Source organism: Clytia hemisphaerica, unplaced genomic scaffold (assembly GCF_902728285.1).
Source record: "Clytia hemisphaerica strain Z4C2 unplaced genomic scaffold, Clytia hemisphaerica genome assembly, whole genome shotgun sequence".
Classification (NCBI taxonomy): Eukaryota; Metazoa; Cnidaria; class Hydrozoa; order Leptothecata; family Clytiidae; genus Clytia; species Clytia hemisphaerica.
Window position 1 is genome coordinate 688,111 of NW_027103728.1, and position 17,467 is coordinate 705,577.

Consider the following 17,467-nt stretch of genomic DNA (forward strand, 5'->3'; position numbering starts at 1 on the left):
TCCATTAATTCTTCTGGCAGCAGCAAGAAACAACACTATAAAGCACTTTTGGAGATCATTCACCGAAGACGGACGAGATTGGAAACTCCCTTATTGATATATCTACCATACAACACTTACCATCTACCAGCAGTTCAGCTGCAGATTCGCATTCACCATCACCGTTGGTTGCAATACATACATACTCTGCTTCGTCATCAATGTTCGCATCCAAAATCTCCAGGATTGACCAAGAACCATTTGAGGATAGTTTAATACGATCTGATTCCAACAATTCTGAATCATCTTTCAACCAGGAGTATGTCATTGGTGAAGATCCAGTGAATTGAGCTTTCAAAACGACATTATCGCCTTTAGAAAGGGAGAGAGTAAATTCATGAAAATTAAAGTTTAAGAAAGCTATGAATGTGCGAGGGTTCTTAATTTAGTTTTATCAACGACACGCTAAGGTATCGCAGTCAAACTAAAGATAAACAAAAAAATAGCATTTCTAGTTGCATTAGCTCTAATAGCTTTTTAAAATTTTCACCATTCTATCAACTATTATTATAGTCTCCATAACTCAGACACGCATAGGGAAAAGCATTTTTTTTCGAACTATGGAAATTTCTAGATATGGAGAATATGGTTAATTAGGCATTGCTAACTGACCTGAAAACTTGTTCGAGTTAATATGAAGACATTCGAAATATGAATGTCTAAAAACAAAGTAACTAACCTTCGACGATGGTGGTACTCTCCAATGGCGTTTGAACGGAAGGCTGAGCATCTGGCTTTGTATCCACCAGTAATGAGACTTCTACTGGTGAAGTCTTCTCCCTCTTTTTAAGTGGTGATCTTCCTTCTTTGTTGAAAACTCCATCGGTAGGCACTGGAAAGAAAGGCAATGAAAAGTATTTAGCGGGGATAGCTTTTTTCAATCCTTTGGAATACCGGTACATGAAATTGTCAATCTGACATTTTATACAAAGGTTTTGCTAGTTTATAAAGATTTCTAAGGTGTCAAAAACTTACTAATTGATGTGGAATCTAAGATGTATCTACATCTTCGTATCTTGGATAGAAAAGGACTGTTTATAGTTGAGTATAAAAGTTTCTAAGATTTCACTTTTTGAAATATTTATCTAATCACGTCAATCAAATTTGGAAAAAGGTACCAAGTATGGATGGGAAGTTGAAAGAAAAAAAATCCCACCAAAAACAAATATATACAAACATACGACTAAAAATACGTACATATGAATCGCATAGCATAAGAAAAATTCAAGTTTAGACAAATTTAACATTTACATCTAGATACCCTTTAAAGGTTTTACATGAATCGTTATCGACGAAAGCTTGGTTAAAGAAAATGAATTGGGAAGTGTAACACAATGCGGCTTGGAAACCACGAACCACGACTTATTTACTTTAGGATATCGTCAAAACACAAATAGAAAACATGCACTTATATGAATATGATGTTACACTATCTAACTGTTCAATGGGCCTTGTATTCCATGGAGGAAACTGAAGCTATGTGACGGAGAGCGGAAATCAGGCTGTCTCCGTTAAAAGGATTGCAACGGCGCTTCATCTTTGACGTTTTTCATGACTTTAAGTTTATCATACTTTTAGTTGCTAGGGCAAGCAATGTTTAACAGGAATCAATCCATCAAACAAATTCTCCAGTAATAGTACATGCAGACAGAAGATAAACTTTACAATACTATTGTTACAAATTTCAAAACATGTAGCAATTTTCGTTTACTTATGGTATAAAATAAATCTAGACTCGACTGAGAAAGGATTAAAGGATGTAAGTCTGATATTAGGTCTTACTTAAAAATACTTGACCTAGTACAACATCAAAATTAACGACGTGAAAAAGACAAAAAAAAAATTTGTTCAACTTACCTTTATCGGAAGCGTCCTCGCCTTGAAACTCACTTAAAATAAAGAAGAAGAAAACGAATAAAAAAGAGAGCTGAAAACGTCTTTCGCCGTTTAACAGGTCATAAATAATCATACTTTCTATGTATAATGCCGCAAAGTACCTTTTATATTAGTATCTTTTACTTGGAGTTGCGACACTGAAAAAGCCTTAAAACAAAAAGGAAAATGAAAGATTAGAACTTACATTGAAACGTTTACTGGTCCCTTTGAAGAAACCCCATCAGTAGAATCTCTCAGTGATGCTTCTGATGTTGATTCTGGTTCACCAGTAGATGGTTCATCTATCACTTGAGGTCTAGTTTTCTCTCCATCGACACTCAAATGAAAGACTGTTTCTTTTTCCCCTTGTTTGTTCTTCGCAATGACTTTATATTCACCAATATCATCTTGGCAAGCATCTGTAATGACCAGCGTTGAAGAACCACCAGTCATTGTAAGCAAGTGTTTAGCTGAATCGACCAAAGGAACATCCTCAAAGAACCATTGTATTTCAGGTTCTGGATTTCCTGATACGTTACATGTGAAACGTGCTTCAGAGCCTGATGCAACATCTTTGTCTTTGGGTTGCATAGTGAATCTAGGTCCTTCAATAGATGGCGCTTTGACAGGTTTCTTTGGCTTTTTAGCTGTAGCTGGTGGCGGCACTGGCTTTTTCTTGGCAACTGGTGGTGGTGATTTTGGACTGGATTTCACTTCTCCTTCTTTCTTTGCCGTTATCAAATCTTCTTTTACAGGAGCACTTTCAAGTCCTGGTTCTTCATCAACGGTGATAACATCTTCGACAGGGAAGCTTTGTTGCTGACCTTCTTTCTCTGGTTGAATGACACTTTCCTCGACTGGAGATAATTTCAAATTGAAGATCAATTCTTCTTCATCATCTTCATCTTTCAGATCAGCAATACACGAATAGTCACCTTCGTCGCCAGACCCAACATCGTGAATAGTCAAGGCAATATAACCGTCTTCACCATCAACAATCTCATACTTATTACTAGGGTCTATAAGCGTCTCTCTAATAGCCCATTCCACGAATGGTGTATTCTCTTTAGGTAACTGCACCTCGAATGTGACATCACCACCTCGTTTACAAGTCTTTGATGTGGAGCCACCAATTGGTTTCAAGATAGCATCTTCTGGTAGACCTCCTTCTCCACCAGACACAATCACACTGCATTCGCAGACTTTTTCTCCGGCTGTATTGGATACTTTACATACATATCGTCCACTATCTTCTGGCTGTACATCTTCAACAGTAACCTTCCAATTATCACCGTTCTGTTCGATATAAATCCATCAATGTTTTGAAGTACCATGTCATCCTTATAGAAATTAACACTCGGTTCTGGAACACCTGCCACGTAGACTTCCAAGACGATATTTTCCCCTTCGTTGACTTTTAGATTGTCTTGTAAGGTCTTGTTGAATGTTGGCTCAATAGAATCACCTAGGACATCTACGGAACATTCGTAGTTGATTTCACCAGAGTCGTTGGTCAAAGAGCAGATAAACAATCCAGCATCTTCTTTGGTAAAATCCAACTTCTCCAAGCGCGAGCAGTTTTCGTTGACATCAATGATCTGGAACCGTTTGTCAAATTTTAAGTTTCTACCATTGCACTTCCATTTGATTCTCGGCTTCGGTGAGCCGGCATACTCGACTTGTAAAGCCAATAACCCACCTTCAGCAACAATCACTTTCTTTGGTAACTCTGATGTGAAGATTGGAGGTTCTACTTTTTCTTTGACAGTCACATTACATGATGAGAATCGATCACCGACTTTGTTGGTAGCTGTGATCTTGTATCGTCCACTGTCTTGAACAGTCGCTTTCTTGATAATCAATTTACGATTTCCACCTTCTTCCTCCATCATTTGAATATTGTCGCCCTCAACTACTGGTTTACGAGATTTAGTCCAAGTCACTTCAGGATTTGGTTTTCCCTGGACACACACACTAAGGATGATATCGTCACCTTCCTCAGTGTTGACTTCAGACAGTTGTTTCGTGAATTCAGGTAGTTGTGTTGATTCGACAATCTTCAAGTTACATTGTGAGGTTACTTTCCCGACAGGGTTGAATGCGTCAACACGCAGAATACCACTTTGTTCAATGGACACTGATTTCAAAGTCAGTGTTGATCTACCATCATCTTTGGATACAATCAAGATGTTTTCTCCATTATGGTTGAGTTCCTGGTCATTCAAATACCAAATGAATTGTGGTCGACCAGAGACTTTGATTGATATCTCCACGTTCTTTCCCTCACTCACATTATTCTGATCTTTTAATTTAGTGGTAAAATGTGGCATCGTTGGAGCGTCTTGGATGTCTAGCTTACACGAAGTTACACATTTGCCAGCACTGTTGGATACTTCCAGTTCATATTTACCAGAATCTGATTGTTTAGCTTTTGGTATCTTCAACATGAACTTATGGTCCATATTATCTGGTCGATGAACTCTGGTTGATGACGTGTTATGTATAGCTTTACCGTTACGACTCCATTTTTGCGTTTGAGGAAGTGATCCACTGCATACTGTTGCAAGTACAATTTCATCACCCTCATAACCCAAGCAATCTTTTAACTCGTATTCAAACTTCGGTGGATAGATTACTTCGTTTATGACAACATGAGCCGTTTGTTGACATTCTCCAACGTCATTTTTAGCAACGCAAACATATTTGCCAGCATGTTTCAACAACACATCTTGAATTTCAATCTTTGATTCAATATGGCCTTCATTGTTGACAGAACTTTCAACATTTTCTTGCAATAGATTGTCGTCTTTGAACCATTCGAATACAGGTTGTGGCAGACCAGATGCAGATGCTTTGAGAATCAACGCTGTGTGCTCATCTAACGTGAGATCCTCGAGACTTGCTCCAATGAAGGATGGTTTTTCTGGTTTCTTGTTGATGTTAACTTCAGATTCAAACGTTGTCTCGCCAAGTTCGTTGGTAAGTAAAAGTTTATAAACACCTGCTAAACTCTCATCTACTTCATTAGCTAAGAGTTTCACATTTCCATTCTTGAGGTCATTTTCGAAGACGTATTTATCATTGCTGTCAATTGATTTGTCATCTTTGTACCATTGAATGGTTGGTTCTGGATTTGCAACGATTGCCAACTCCAAACATAATGTATCGTCACATAATAAGTTGACATCAGCAGGTGGTGGAGAGGTAACTTGCGGTTTCGTTGGTTTTGCTTTGACGTAGATTTTGGTAATGCTCTCCACTGTTCCATTTTGGTTGGTCACCTTTGCAACGTATTCACCTTGATCTGGTTCCGTTAGATGCTGGATGGTCAATTGAGATGCATTCTTACCAAGAGGTAGTATTGAAATTCGTTTATCGGGTTTGATTTCTTTGCCATCTTTAAAGAAAGAGGCTTTAGATTTGACACCTTCAAATGTTACCATGAGGGTGACGTCAGATCCATTATCACAAATCAGTTCTGGTTCCAAAGGTTTGGTGATCACTGGTGCGTCTGAGGATTCGGTCACTTCAACTTTGGCTTTGCATTCAACAACACCAACCGAGTTTGACAAGCGACACAAATAAGAACCGGCATCTCTTTGGGAAACATTGAGTATCTGCAGTGAGTGAGCACGACCATCAGATTCAATCTTAACGTTGGTACCGTTGACCATTTGCACATTGTTTTTCAACCATTTCACAGCTGGTGTTGGTTTCCCTTCAGACAAAACCTCCATCATCAGTGACTTGCCTTCCTCAACACTCTCATCCTTCAATTTCTCCAAAAATGCTGGCATTTGTACACCTTCTTTCACTGTCACCACAGCTAAACATGATTCCGAATTATTCTCGTTTAGAATCTCACATCGATAATGACCAGCATCTGCCACAGTGCAATTATGGACAACACACGTGCATCGATCTTCTTCATCAATAATCTCAAACTTATCTGATTCGTCAATATATTCATTATCTTTGTACCAATCAACATCTTCCACGTGTCCTTTGAACATCACTTCCAAGATGGCGTTCCCATCTTCCATGATCGTCAAATCCGTCAACTTTTGGGTGAACATCAAATCATCAGGGCCATTGATGTTCACGTTGAATGAGAAATCGACAGATCCGTGTTCGTTAGAAGCTTTGATGTTGTAAGTTCCAGCATCGTCAAATGTAACGTTCGGAATCTCAAATAATCCTTCACCAGTTTCCTCATTGAAGCTGACTTGAATATTTTCGGAAACAGGTTCCCCGTTTCGGGTAACATCAAAATCGGGTTTCGGAGCAGCATCAATTTTGAAACTTTCGACAAAGTTTTCGTTTTGGAAGATTGCAATTTCGTCTTGGTCAGGTCTGTAAGAGACAGTGGGCGCTTTCGGTGTTTTTCCAATGGCGACATTGCATGAGGTCTTGGTTTGTCCGACTTTGTTGGTGGCAGTACATTCATACAAACCATTATCGTTGGCAGATACTTTTTCGATCTTCAACTCGCCAGCATTGATCTTCAGTTGTCCTTTAGATGTGATCGGTGTACCATTCTTGGTCCAAGTGAAAGTTGGTTCTGGCAATCCATCAGCTTTGACAGACAGTACCAAAGCTTCACCTTCCACAGGTTGAACGTCTGACAATTCTGCTGTAAACTCTGGTAAAACAACATCCTCTACAACGGTGATTTTAGCTTTACATTGTGCATCACCTTGTGAATTCTTTAACGTGACTTTATAAGTACCAGTATCTGTTTTCACCGCATCTATCAAACGCAATGTTGCTTTTCCTGGCTCTTCGGTCATTGAGAATCTGGCATCTTGTTTTAACTTGATCTCGTTCTTAGACCAAGTGATGGTAGGCTTCGGCTTTCCTCTGAAAGTGACTGTCAATTCCATTGAACCTTTCTCTTTGACCGACACCTCCTTGAATTTTTCAATGATGGTAGGTTTTGATTGCCCTTCTTCAACATTGAGATCCATGTTACATTGAATAGTGCCAGCTTTACTGGTCAACTCACAGCTGTAATTACCAGCTTGGTCAAGCGTACAGTTCTTGATCACCAATGATGTTTTGTTATTGTCTTTCTTGATTTCGATATTATCCGATGATGTCAATTCAACTCCTTTATGTGACCATTTCACTTCTGGTTGAGGTTTACCACTAAATCCGACTTTGAATGTCGCATTCTTACCTTCAACACATTTAACACTTTTCGGAGTGCTGGTAATCTCTGGCTTACGAAGCTCCTCAGTAACACTGACTTGACATTCTGTGATCACTTCACCAGCCGTATTAGAACAAACAGCTTTATATTTTCCACTATGCTCGTCCTTGCAGTTTGGAATTGTTAGCTGACTGCTTTCACGGTCATTCTTGATTTTCATCTTCGGCGAAGACTTAATCGTTTGGTCATTAACAGACCATTCAACCAGAGGCTTCGGTTTTCCAGTGAACGCAACTTTGAGCTTGATCTCCTCAGTTTGCATGAAATCGCAATCTTGCAAAGGTGTTGTGAACTGTGGTGCTAAAATAGTTTCTTGAACTTTCAAACTAGCCATGGAAGTAGAATTCCCTAGTGAATTCCTGGCGATACATTTGAAATTTCGCCCTTCACGTAAAGTGCAGTTATTGATGGTCAAAGTATGAGTCTTGGTTTCTTTATCAGCTCTGATGGTGATACGATCTGAGTGGCTCAACAATCTGTTATCTTGGAACCATTGTAGATCAGGATAAGGCATCCCAGACAACTGGATCTCAAATACTGCATCCTGTCCTTCAGTAATTATCAAATCCTCTAATTTCTTTTTGAATTCTGGTTTTGATGGCATCATTAAAATTTCAACCATGGCTGGCACCATAACTTTATTGATGTCGTTCTCTATCCAGCAGACGTATTCTCCAGCATCTGCTTCCTTGCATTTATTGATTTTCAAAGTCGCCAAACCATCTCTGACATCCATGGTCAAGCCATTTCCTTCTTCCAATTGTTTTCCTTCTTTAAACCATTTGACTGAAGGCTCTGGCGAGCCAGTAACTTTAGCTGTTAATTTCAATTGGCGACCTTCCATGACTTTTTGATTCTGTGGTTCTTCAATGAACAAAGGTTCAAATTCACTAGAGAATGGTGCTTCTTCGACAGACGGTACACTGCTAGCTTGGACAACCTAGGAAAAATAAAAAAAAATTATAAATTTATAAAAGTTAACCCATTAGCATTTTTCTTTAAGCCAGAGTTGTGAAAAATTTCGGCTCAGTAAAAAAAGAGAAGCTTTTACAGACTCTGGACATCATGGCAATAACATTGAATAAAAACTAGAATGTTCAGTAATGGAAAAAAGAAAAGGCTGGTTGGTACCTGTTCATCTACAGCTTGGAGAACATCTTCAGATACTGATTTACGATCCAATACACCATCCGTTGTATCCGAATCTTCACTTTCGGAATCTTTCTGCATGAATTTCTTTGGTTTCTTACCACGTTTTGATGGCGGTTTTGGTGAGATTCTAGCTCTGGACAACCTGCCAGATTCATCATCATCTGATGAAGACATTTGCCTCGACATTCTCATCGATTCTTCTTTCGATTGTCTTCGAGAATCAGATCCAATAGTCTTGGCAACGACCTCCAATTCTCCAGTCTCGTCGACTAGAATTTCTAATTTGAATGTTTCTTTACCGTGCTGGTTGGCAATAATGAATTCATACATTGCTTCATCGGTTACTTTGCAACAGTTGGTGAAGAAGGTGAACGTGTTCTCGGTGAATTGTGTGGTGATATGAGATGGCTGTTTAAACGGTTTACCATTTTTAAGAATCTCCACTGTAGGTTGTGGATAAGCATTGACGGTGAATGAGAATTTGATCTCATCACCTTCATTAACGTGTGGTTCTTCAGGTTTCTCAACAATGGAGGGTTTCAATGGTTTCTTAGACTCCTTTCTTGAATTCTCTCTGGAAACCTTGATAGAATCTTTGACGTGCACCTAAAACGTAAAAGCATAATAGGATAAATTGAATTACATTGATCCCTTTAGCTGTTAGAACGTAACTAGTTTGGACGTAGAAAATTAATGTCAAAATCTTGAAAACGATTAATAATTTACGTCTGATAGCTGATAACTTTGCTGAAAATTTGCAAACTGAAAAGAATAGTTTAACAAAATTTTTAAAAAGAAAAAAATTTGCTGACTCAAAAAAGTAAACCTAAATTTAGCAAATATTTGTTGATACATACCTCACAAGACATGCTCGTTTCACCATGTTTATTCTTGGCAACTATCTCATATTCACCAGCATCATCTTTACCAGCGTTCACAATCCTCAAAAAGCTCTTCCCATCTTTGCTGTTGGCTCCAATCTTCATACGCTTGCTAGGATGCAACAATTTGTCTTGTTTATACCAGCGAACATCTGGGAATGGCGTACCACCAACAATTGTTTCCAGGACAATCGCATCTGATTGGTGAATATGAAGATCTCGTAATGGTTGTAAGAACTTTGGTGCTTTAGATTTCTCTGAAGCAGTCCTCTTGATGTCTTTGTTTGCATTTTTCTGCACCACCAAGAAGCATTGGGAAACGATTTCACCAAGTTTGTTTGAAGCAATGCATTCGATGCAACCACCAGAGTCTTTCTGACAATTCTTGAGTATCAATCTGCAAACACCATTCTGGAAAGACTGTTGGATCAAATCAGATTCTTCCAACAGCTGCCCGTCTCTTTTCCATTGGACCAATGGCTCTGGATATCCAGCAATGCCAACCTCGATTTCAGCATCTTGTCCATACCCTATCTGCACATCGTTCAATTTAGAGGAAAATTCCGGTCTAAATTCCTTCTTCACTTCACTGACACTTAACCGGATTGTTGCCATCGCTTTTCCGTAACTATTTTGGGCGATCGCTTGATAATCGCCAGCATCTTCTGGTGATGTAGATTCGATTGTCAAAGCTGATGCACCAACATCGTTCGAAATGGACACATTGTCATTCTCTTCAATCGATTGCTTCCCTTTAGTCCAACTAATCTCTGGTGTTGGAACACCGGTAGACTTGATCTTGATAGTAACTGGTTGAAACTCAGTTGCAGTCAGGCTAGTCTCGTGCTGTAGGATTTCAGGAGCTTTTCCCTCGCTAGCAACAGTCATTATACAGGAAGTCACATCCTCTCCAGAACTGTTGGTAGCCACGACACTGTATTCACCGGTGTCATCAGGAAGAACGTATTTCCAGTGTAAAGTATGTTGTTGATCTTCTCGGATGAGCTTTCGTCGGGAGCTGGATTCCAAAATGGCGCCATCTTTGTAAAAGAGGACGTCAGGTTTAGGATTGCCACCAACTTCAACCTAAAAGAATAGTTTAATACAATAGTTTAATTTATTTAATACAGAAACTGACAAACTGATCAAACGTTTTTAACCAGACATTTAACGTATAAAATATGGGAACTACAATCAGTGCCGAAATATATTTGGGTATTTTAACGTTTTTCAGAATTTAAAGCTCGGGCGAGAATTGCAATTTCAGTACTTCCACTTTCTTTCATTGAATATTTCGATTTGGGAGGGGTTAAGTGGCTTCTGGGCTATGTTCTCAGCCATATTGGAACATCTTTGAGCTTTTAGATCCTGGGATCCTCAGGTTTGATCCCAAGTCTTAAGTCTCGTGTTAAAACTCAAGAGTTAAAACTCTACTTTTTAACCGTACTTTAAAGCACTTAATAATCACTTGCGGTTTTAAAGTTTTGAGGGAATTCCCTTTTTGTGCCAAATATTTCGGCGCCGATTGCAGATAACGCGATTTTATAGAGAAAAAAAATGTAAGAAAGTTTTTGACGAGCACTTAATATTTAATCAGGTCTTCTTGTAGGCAAAAAATAACACATTAAATAGAAAAACTAAACCAACCTGCAGTTCAACTCCTTTGTCGTGCTCCAGAACGCTAAAATCGGACAACCCCTTGATGAAATGAGGTCTTTCTAACGCTCTTGTGACATTCAAGTAACATTCACAAGATTCTTTACCAAGAGCATTCTCAGCCACACATTTGTAAATACCACTGTCCTCAAAAGATGTGTTTTTGATGTAAATGACATAAGTTGATGTCTGGTTATTACGTTGGAAATCGTATTTGTGGTTCTCTGGAAGCTGTTCGCCATCTTTGTACCATGTGATCTTAGGAGCTGGATGTGATTGGAGAGTTACCTCTAATTTCGCAGTTTCACCAACATTGATCTCAGTGTCCACAGCCGGTTCTGTGAATTGTGGCTGACATTTTTCTTTCAACAAATCAATCGTGGTCAAACTTGAGCTTTCACCAGCACTGTTAAAAGCAGAGCATTTGTACACACCAGCATGTTTCTCAACAAATCTTTGAATGACCAGGGAATATGTGTCATTACTATTGACAAATTGAAATCCACTTCTTTCGTCAAGACATCGATTATCTTTGTACCATTCCACGCTTGGTTTTGGCTTTCCACGAATGACAGATGAGATAGTGCATGTATCGTTAGCACTTATCGTTAATTGACTCGGTTGGTGTATGAACTTGGGTGGGAAGATACTCTCATGGATAACAACATCATCTTCAGCAACAACTTTCCCGTGTGGATTCTCAGCAACAAATTTATAGTGACCAGCAAATTCCTTTTCACAAACACGGATAGTGAGGATGTAGTTCGATCCATCTTGGGAGAGCTGGAAGTTTCCTTTTGATGATGTGATCTGTTGGTCATTAAAAAACCAAGAGACAGTTGGTTTTGGAACACCCTTAGCTTTCACTTGGAATCTGGCCGTGTCTCCTTCGTAACTTTGTTTGTCGACGAATTTCTCCAAAATGACAGGTGGCCCTTCATCTGTAATTACCAAAGAAATAGGTCTTGGTCCTTCGTTTGGTGCAATTGTCAGGACATTTAAAGTGAAAGTGCACGAGACTTCACCATAAGAGTTCTTGGCAACACACGTGTACACTCCTTCATCGTCTCCAGTGACTTCTTTCAAGATCATGATGCATTTACCAGATTCTCGACGTATTTCAGCTCCATAATCAGCTGTCATGTGAATCTGATCTTTGAACCAACTGATCTCTGGCTCTGGTGCTCCACTGTATTCGACCACGAATTCTGCATCAGTATCTCTGATCACTTGCAAGTTATTGGACTTGGCAATCAACGTTGGTACATTTTGGTTATTATTCAAGTCCTCTGTTTGGGATACAGATCTCGATATGGTGCACGAACATTCATCTTTGCCTGCTAAGTTAGTTAAAACACACTTCAAAGTACCCAAATCAGCTTGAGCGATTCTGTTGAAAGTGATAGTATGTACTGTGCGTTGTTTGGTAATCGATACATGTTTACTATTCTCAAGCTTGTAGTTATTGAGGAAGAACATGACTGTCGGCTCTGGCTCTCCTTCGGCTTGAATTTCGAATGATACATTAGTGTTTAATGTCACCGTTTTGCTTTTGAGCTTCTGGATGAAAGATGGTGGAGAGTTTGGCGGTGTACTACCAGAGTCAAGAGAGGCTCGGAACGTGATGTTGTCACCGACTAAGAATTTCCTGGCCCTGGAATAAAAAATAATACAGTGACTGACTATGGAAGAGGATCCACGGGGAAATTGCTCTTCGTACGTTGGGTTGTGTAGGACAAGAAACTTATCGGAAAAGTACATGTTATATTTATTCACTTCATCGTTCTTTGATTAAAAGATTAAAAGGAGCAATGCGTAAAACTCGTTCACAGCATTGTCATCGTGTCATCTATCAAGAATTTTGAAAACAAACCGTTCTCTTCTCATTTAGAATGATAATAAAGTGAAAAAGGTTTCTTACGTGGTAGAGTCTCTTGGTTTGCTTTCTTCCCATTCGATATCACTTAAACCGCTCATCGACGAAACGTCAGCTGTTAAATAGAAGAAGAAGAATAAGAAATGAAGAAGAAGAAGAAGTATAAATGCAAAAGTGGTATATTTAGTATATGCAACACAGAATGGTTTCACTTCATCAGCCGATTAGTAGTGCATTGCGTATTAATAGGCGCATAACTTCGAGGGATCGTTACATATCTTGAATATCTTGCCGCGCAAACCTTTTCTTTATTCCAGAAAAACAAACAAGGGTAAAGCATAGAAATTTGGTTCAATATATACAGAATTTTGATTCCAAAAAATTTCGAGAACCTAGTTTTTTTATCAATATAATCACATAAAATTCCATTTTGCTTAGCCAATGAATATAATCAAATGAGATGGCCTTTTTACAGGGGGTACTTACATTCAACAATGAATTCAGCTTGACAAGTAGCCGATCCCAGGGCGTTGACAGCTTTCACAGTATATATTCCTTCATCGTCAATAACAGCTGGTATGATTTTCAACGACACTTGGTCTCCGTCCCAGACCACTTGATGACTGATGTCATTTCGGACAGGAAGTCCGTCCAAGTACCACGTGACTTCTGGTTTGGGAACACCCACCACGTGGACACTCAATTCAGCCGGGTTACCCTCAACGATTGATGTGGAGATGAGTTGAGAAGTGAAGACTGGTGCCCTGGCTGGGAATTTTTGAAAAGAAGACACAGTTCAATATAACAGACATAACTAGGATAATGATCAAAGCGTTATGTTTAAACTCATCAAAGAATAGTTGTGTTCTTCATAAATAAAAAAAAGTCCTCGAAAAGGACAACACACCATTGCCGTAGCAAAGAATGACAATCTACTAGCTCCAACATATTTAACCCAAATCATAATCCTAAGTTATAAAACCCTTCTTCAATAATTTGCATTAAAGCAATTGGGTGATAGAAGGGTTTTAACTTTGCTTAGATTGGGCTTTTCCAGAAAAAAAACCGTGTACCCCCTGTTTATGAGGTCAGAGGGATTGTGGCTGGAAATGCTGAAACCCCCTGGAATTCCAGGTAATTTCAGGTTTAAACCCAACTGAAATTCTGAATTTCAGTAGGATTTAAAAAGCTATCCCCATGGAATTCCAGTTATTTTTGACACGGAAGTGGACCTCCTCAACAGGGGGTATACGGTTTTTTTTTTCAGGAAAAAAAAGAGTTTTCAACACCAACCAACCTTCTTTTGATGTGATTTCAACAGCTTCTGTTTTCAAGGTCAAACAGTAAGTTGGTAACCATCCACGATCCAGTTCTGTATTTTGTTTAGTAAATGCGACCACGTAACTACGATCATCTTGTTTTTGAACAACGGTGACTTCAGTACCAAGTGGTAAATGGACTTCGTCTTTTCGTTTGGCAGTATAGCCTGTAATAAAGAAAACAAGGGATGATCAAAAATCGACGTAAAAAACAAAGCAGCTGGATTTTTTAATCCTTCGAGCATCTTGGGGGGGGGGGGTTCTCTTCCCTAGTAAAAAAATAGGAAGATGCTCGAAAGGTTAAGAATGTTACAAGCAATTCTAAAGTGTGTAAGCTACCTACTACTTGCTCGAATTGCCTTTACTGATAAGATTTAAAGCGAAACTTTACAGACCAGAAAATCTACCTCCCTATTAGAATTAATGAAGAACCATAGTCTTAAATTTACCTTTTGAAATGACGTATCTTGGTTGATCTTTCAAAATCTCAAAATCAGGGACTTGTGGAATTTTGATTTCCAACTGAATAGCACCATGTCCATTCATATTTATCGAGGCTGATGACATATCAGAACTGATGATGTCATATTCATCCAATGAGCTGTCAGGGATCTCCATGGTGATCGTGTTATTTTGAGGCAAGATGGTAGATTCTTGAACATTTTTGTTGTTTGCTTTTAGCTGCAGGATGATTTCTTTGGGATCACGATTTTGTTGATCTTTAATGTTTTGCAAAAGTTGTATCGCGATCTAAAAGAAATGTATAAGTGAAGATTTATTCATTCATTCAGCATCTTATACTGACAAAGCAAAATTAACAAAACAATTCTAAAAATTAGTGCTCGTACGAAGAAAAGTTTGTTCTTTATTTTGTTAAAAAATGCTGCGACAAAATCGTACTTAGCATAATGAAAAACCTTTAGAAAACCACTAAAACGGTGGACAGTTTATTTAGTCATCAATTTAAATCAAAGTCGCTAGGTGAATACTCAACTGATTGAGCTATCCCTACTTAAAATAGTCTTAAAATAGTGGTTGTAAACAATTTTGAAAAATGGTTTATAAGGAGTCACTGTATGAGTCTCTAAAGTCACATGTAGACATGCTAAAATTTCATTTTTCGTTTTAAGAAATGCGTTCATCAAAACTCAAACAAAAGAATTTCTACAAGTGCATACCTGTAATTTTGTGGTATCTTTGTGTAACATTGCAGTCTGTAAAATACATTCTTGCATCAGTGTGATGAGATTGATGATGTATTGCTGTGGTGCATTCAAATGAACTTCCAAATTGGTCTTATGGTCATTGTAATCCTTAAAAGGTGAGAGAGAATGGATTGATCATAATTTAATCGCATACCTGTTCATAACCCAGTAATAAGCAAGTTTATGTATTTAGCCTAACAAGTGATTGAGTGACTAGGTAAACAATTTTGAACAGTCATCGTTTTGACCAATGCCCTTAATCAGTCAAGATATAGACAAATCAAAAACTAACCGCCTCTGTAAAATAAAACCCAGCAAATATACACCAGCTAGGTTAACATAAAACACATAACGTGTATTTTGTTGACATAGAAAGGCAAGGAAAGAAAGAGGTTAGACTAAGAGATGCATTAGGTGAAATTCCTGTCTTATTTGCACTAAAAATAGAATCCGTTTTCGATGTTCAAATACTTACAGCAAAATATGATGTATTGGTTAAGCTTTTGTCAAGCTCCGAAGCTTTCGAGATGTAAATATGATACAGCTTGGTCAACTTCTCAGCCTACAAAAAAAGATGAAAGAATTTTAGTAAATCTGAGAACTGGTCGTTTTGGGTTATTACTTTTAGGATGAACAATCTACGACATTTTAAAGCTCAATTTAGACGCAACTTTTTAGGGATTTTAAGCACTACATCTTTTTGGTCTAGGCTTCCACCAACTTATAATATATAAAATATGGAGCAGAAAGGATGAATGGATTTCTCACATTATTTATGATACAGTCAGCGACATCTTCTGAACTTTTGCATTTTTCAAAATTGATATTCAATACTCTGAAAATAGAAAAGATAGTTGTAATAAGTAAATGAAATGTAGCGAGATTCTCCCAGTATTACATATTAAGTAAGTCTTTGACCGCAGTGGGAGGCGATCCTTTCGGCAGCTATCTTCCCCGAAGGTAGAGGGGAGGGCGCCACTTTTTCTCCCTTTACTCCTGATCCTTCTCTTTTAAATACTGAGCACCAAGCAGAGAGGTATCAAGTACTATTTATAGTATAAAGTCTTTGGTATGACCCGGCCGAGGATAACATATTAAAGGAATTTCTTAACTTGTTTTTAAAGTATGATAGACATACGTTTTTTGAAAATGTGTGATATCTTTGATATTTCGGAATATGATATCTTTATTCTTCTGTAACTTCAACGGTGCAACTGTAATTTTGTCCATGTAATTCTGAAATGTAATAACAAAAAAAGGTATCATTCCTTGTTCCTTCCCTTTAGATCCGTTTTCTTTGGATTTCCTTTTTGAGATATTTACTTTCAACGTGTTTATGACTATTTTTGATAAAGCATTCCTGCTATGTCTAGGATAGTGAAAGTCAAACTTAAAGTGATTTGCTTCATCAGAAAGTGAACAAAAGGAGATTACTTTGAGAATGTAGAATTCCATAGTAATCAACTGATAGCAACCAATGAGAGTAGTAATACCAGTCATAAAAAAAAGACTTTGGCTGGAATTCACATCACATACCTTGATTGTATGCAGTATTGTAATATATGCCATGCATTCTTCATTGATCTTATTGACAAAGACCAAGGGATCTAATTCTTGCACTGATTCTTTCAAAATGTCCTTGGCCAAACTTTCTGTGTAGTCACTTTCATTAAGTTTCGCTTCAAGTTCCTGTTGTTTTTCTTTAGGCTGGCTGGCCATGGATAAGATCACTTTAACAGGTGCTCTGCTTGTACTTTCACTTTCGTTTTCAGAAGGCTCTTCCGGCATTGATTCGACGTTCCGGGAATCAGTAGATTGCGGAATTATCTCTTCTTCTTCTAAGATAGCTCTGCTGTTTCGTTTACTTGATGCCAAGTCTTCAGATTCGAAGTCAATATCATTGAGATTCAAAGTGAGCTCTAGCATGGAAACTGGACGCTGGTCTGATTTAATTGGTAGTGACGCCATAATTGTGTTGGACTTTGAAATCTGTGAAGAACAATGTTACAGCTTTAAAGAACTTGTGGAAATCTCATTCACAGACGGAGAAGGATTATGTACATATTTTATAGCACAGGCCGGCTTAAACTGACAAACTCTACAACTAGCCATAGGTATGTAAAGATAGTTTTCAATATAGTACAATGACAGTGGCTTTGTATAAAATTTCATCAAATTGTATTTGCTGAATAATTGAGTAAAAAGAATATCTTCCCATTAGAGATCTTGTGCCAGAATTACGGTTGACCCTC

General features: G+C 38.2%; 1 protein-coding gene across 1 annotated transcript in view; it reads right to left on the bottom strand.

Annotated features, from left to right (window-relative positions):
* The window catches only part of LOC136804936 (titin-like), a 67,832-nt gene that overhangs the window by 27,716 nt on the left and 22,649 nt on the right, over positions 1–17,467 (bottom strand). The window contains 17 exon segments of the mRNA XM_067061468.1: positions 121–351; positions 719–871; positions 1,897–1,928; positions 2,120–3,138; positions 3,141–8,066; positions 8,258–8,884; positions 9,136–10,245; positions 10,807–12,469; positions 12,737–12,806; positions 13,178–13,459; positions 13,989–14,177; positions 14,460–14,760; positions 15,189–15,323; positions 15,691–15,777; positions 15,984–16,050; positions 16,354–16,451; positions 16,752–17,204. Of these exon segments, the coding sequence (XP_066917569.1) occupies positions 121–351; positions 719–871; positions 1,897–1,928; positions 2,120–3,138; positions 3,141–8,066; positions 8,258–8,884; positions 9,136–10,245; positions 10,807–12,469; positions 12,737–12,806; positions 13,178–13,459; positions 13,989–14,177; positions 14,460–14,760; positions 15,189–15,323; positions 15,691–15,777; positions 15,984–16,050; positions 16,354–16,451; positions 16,752–17,204 (11,443 nt within the window).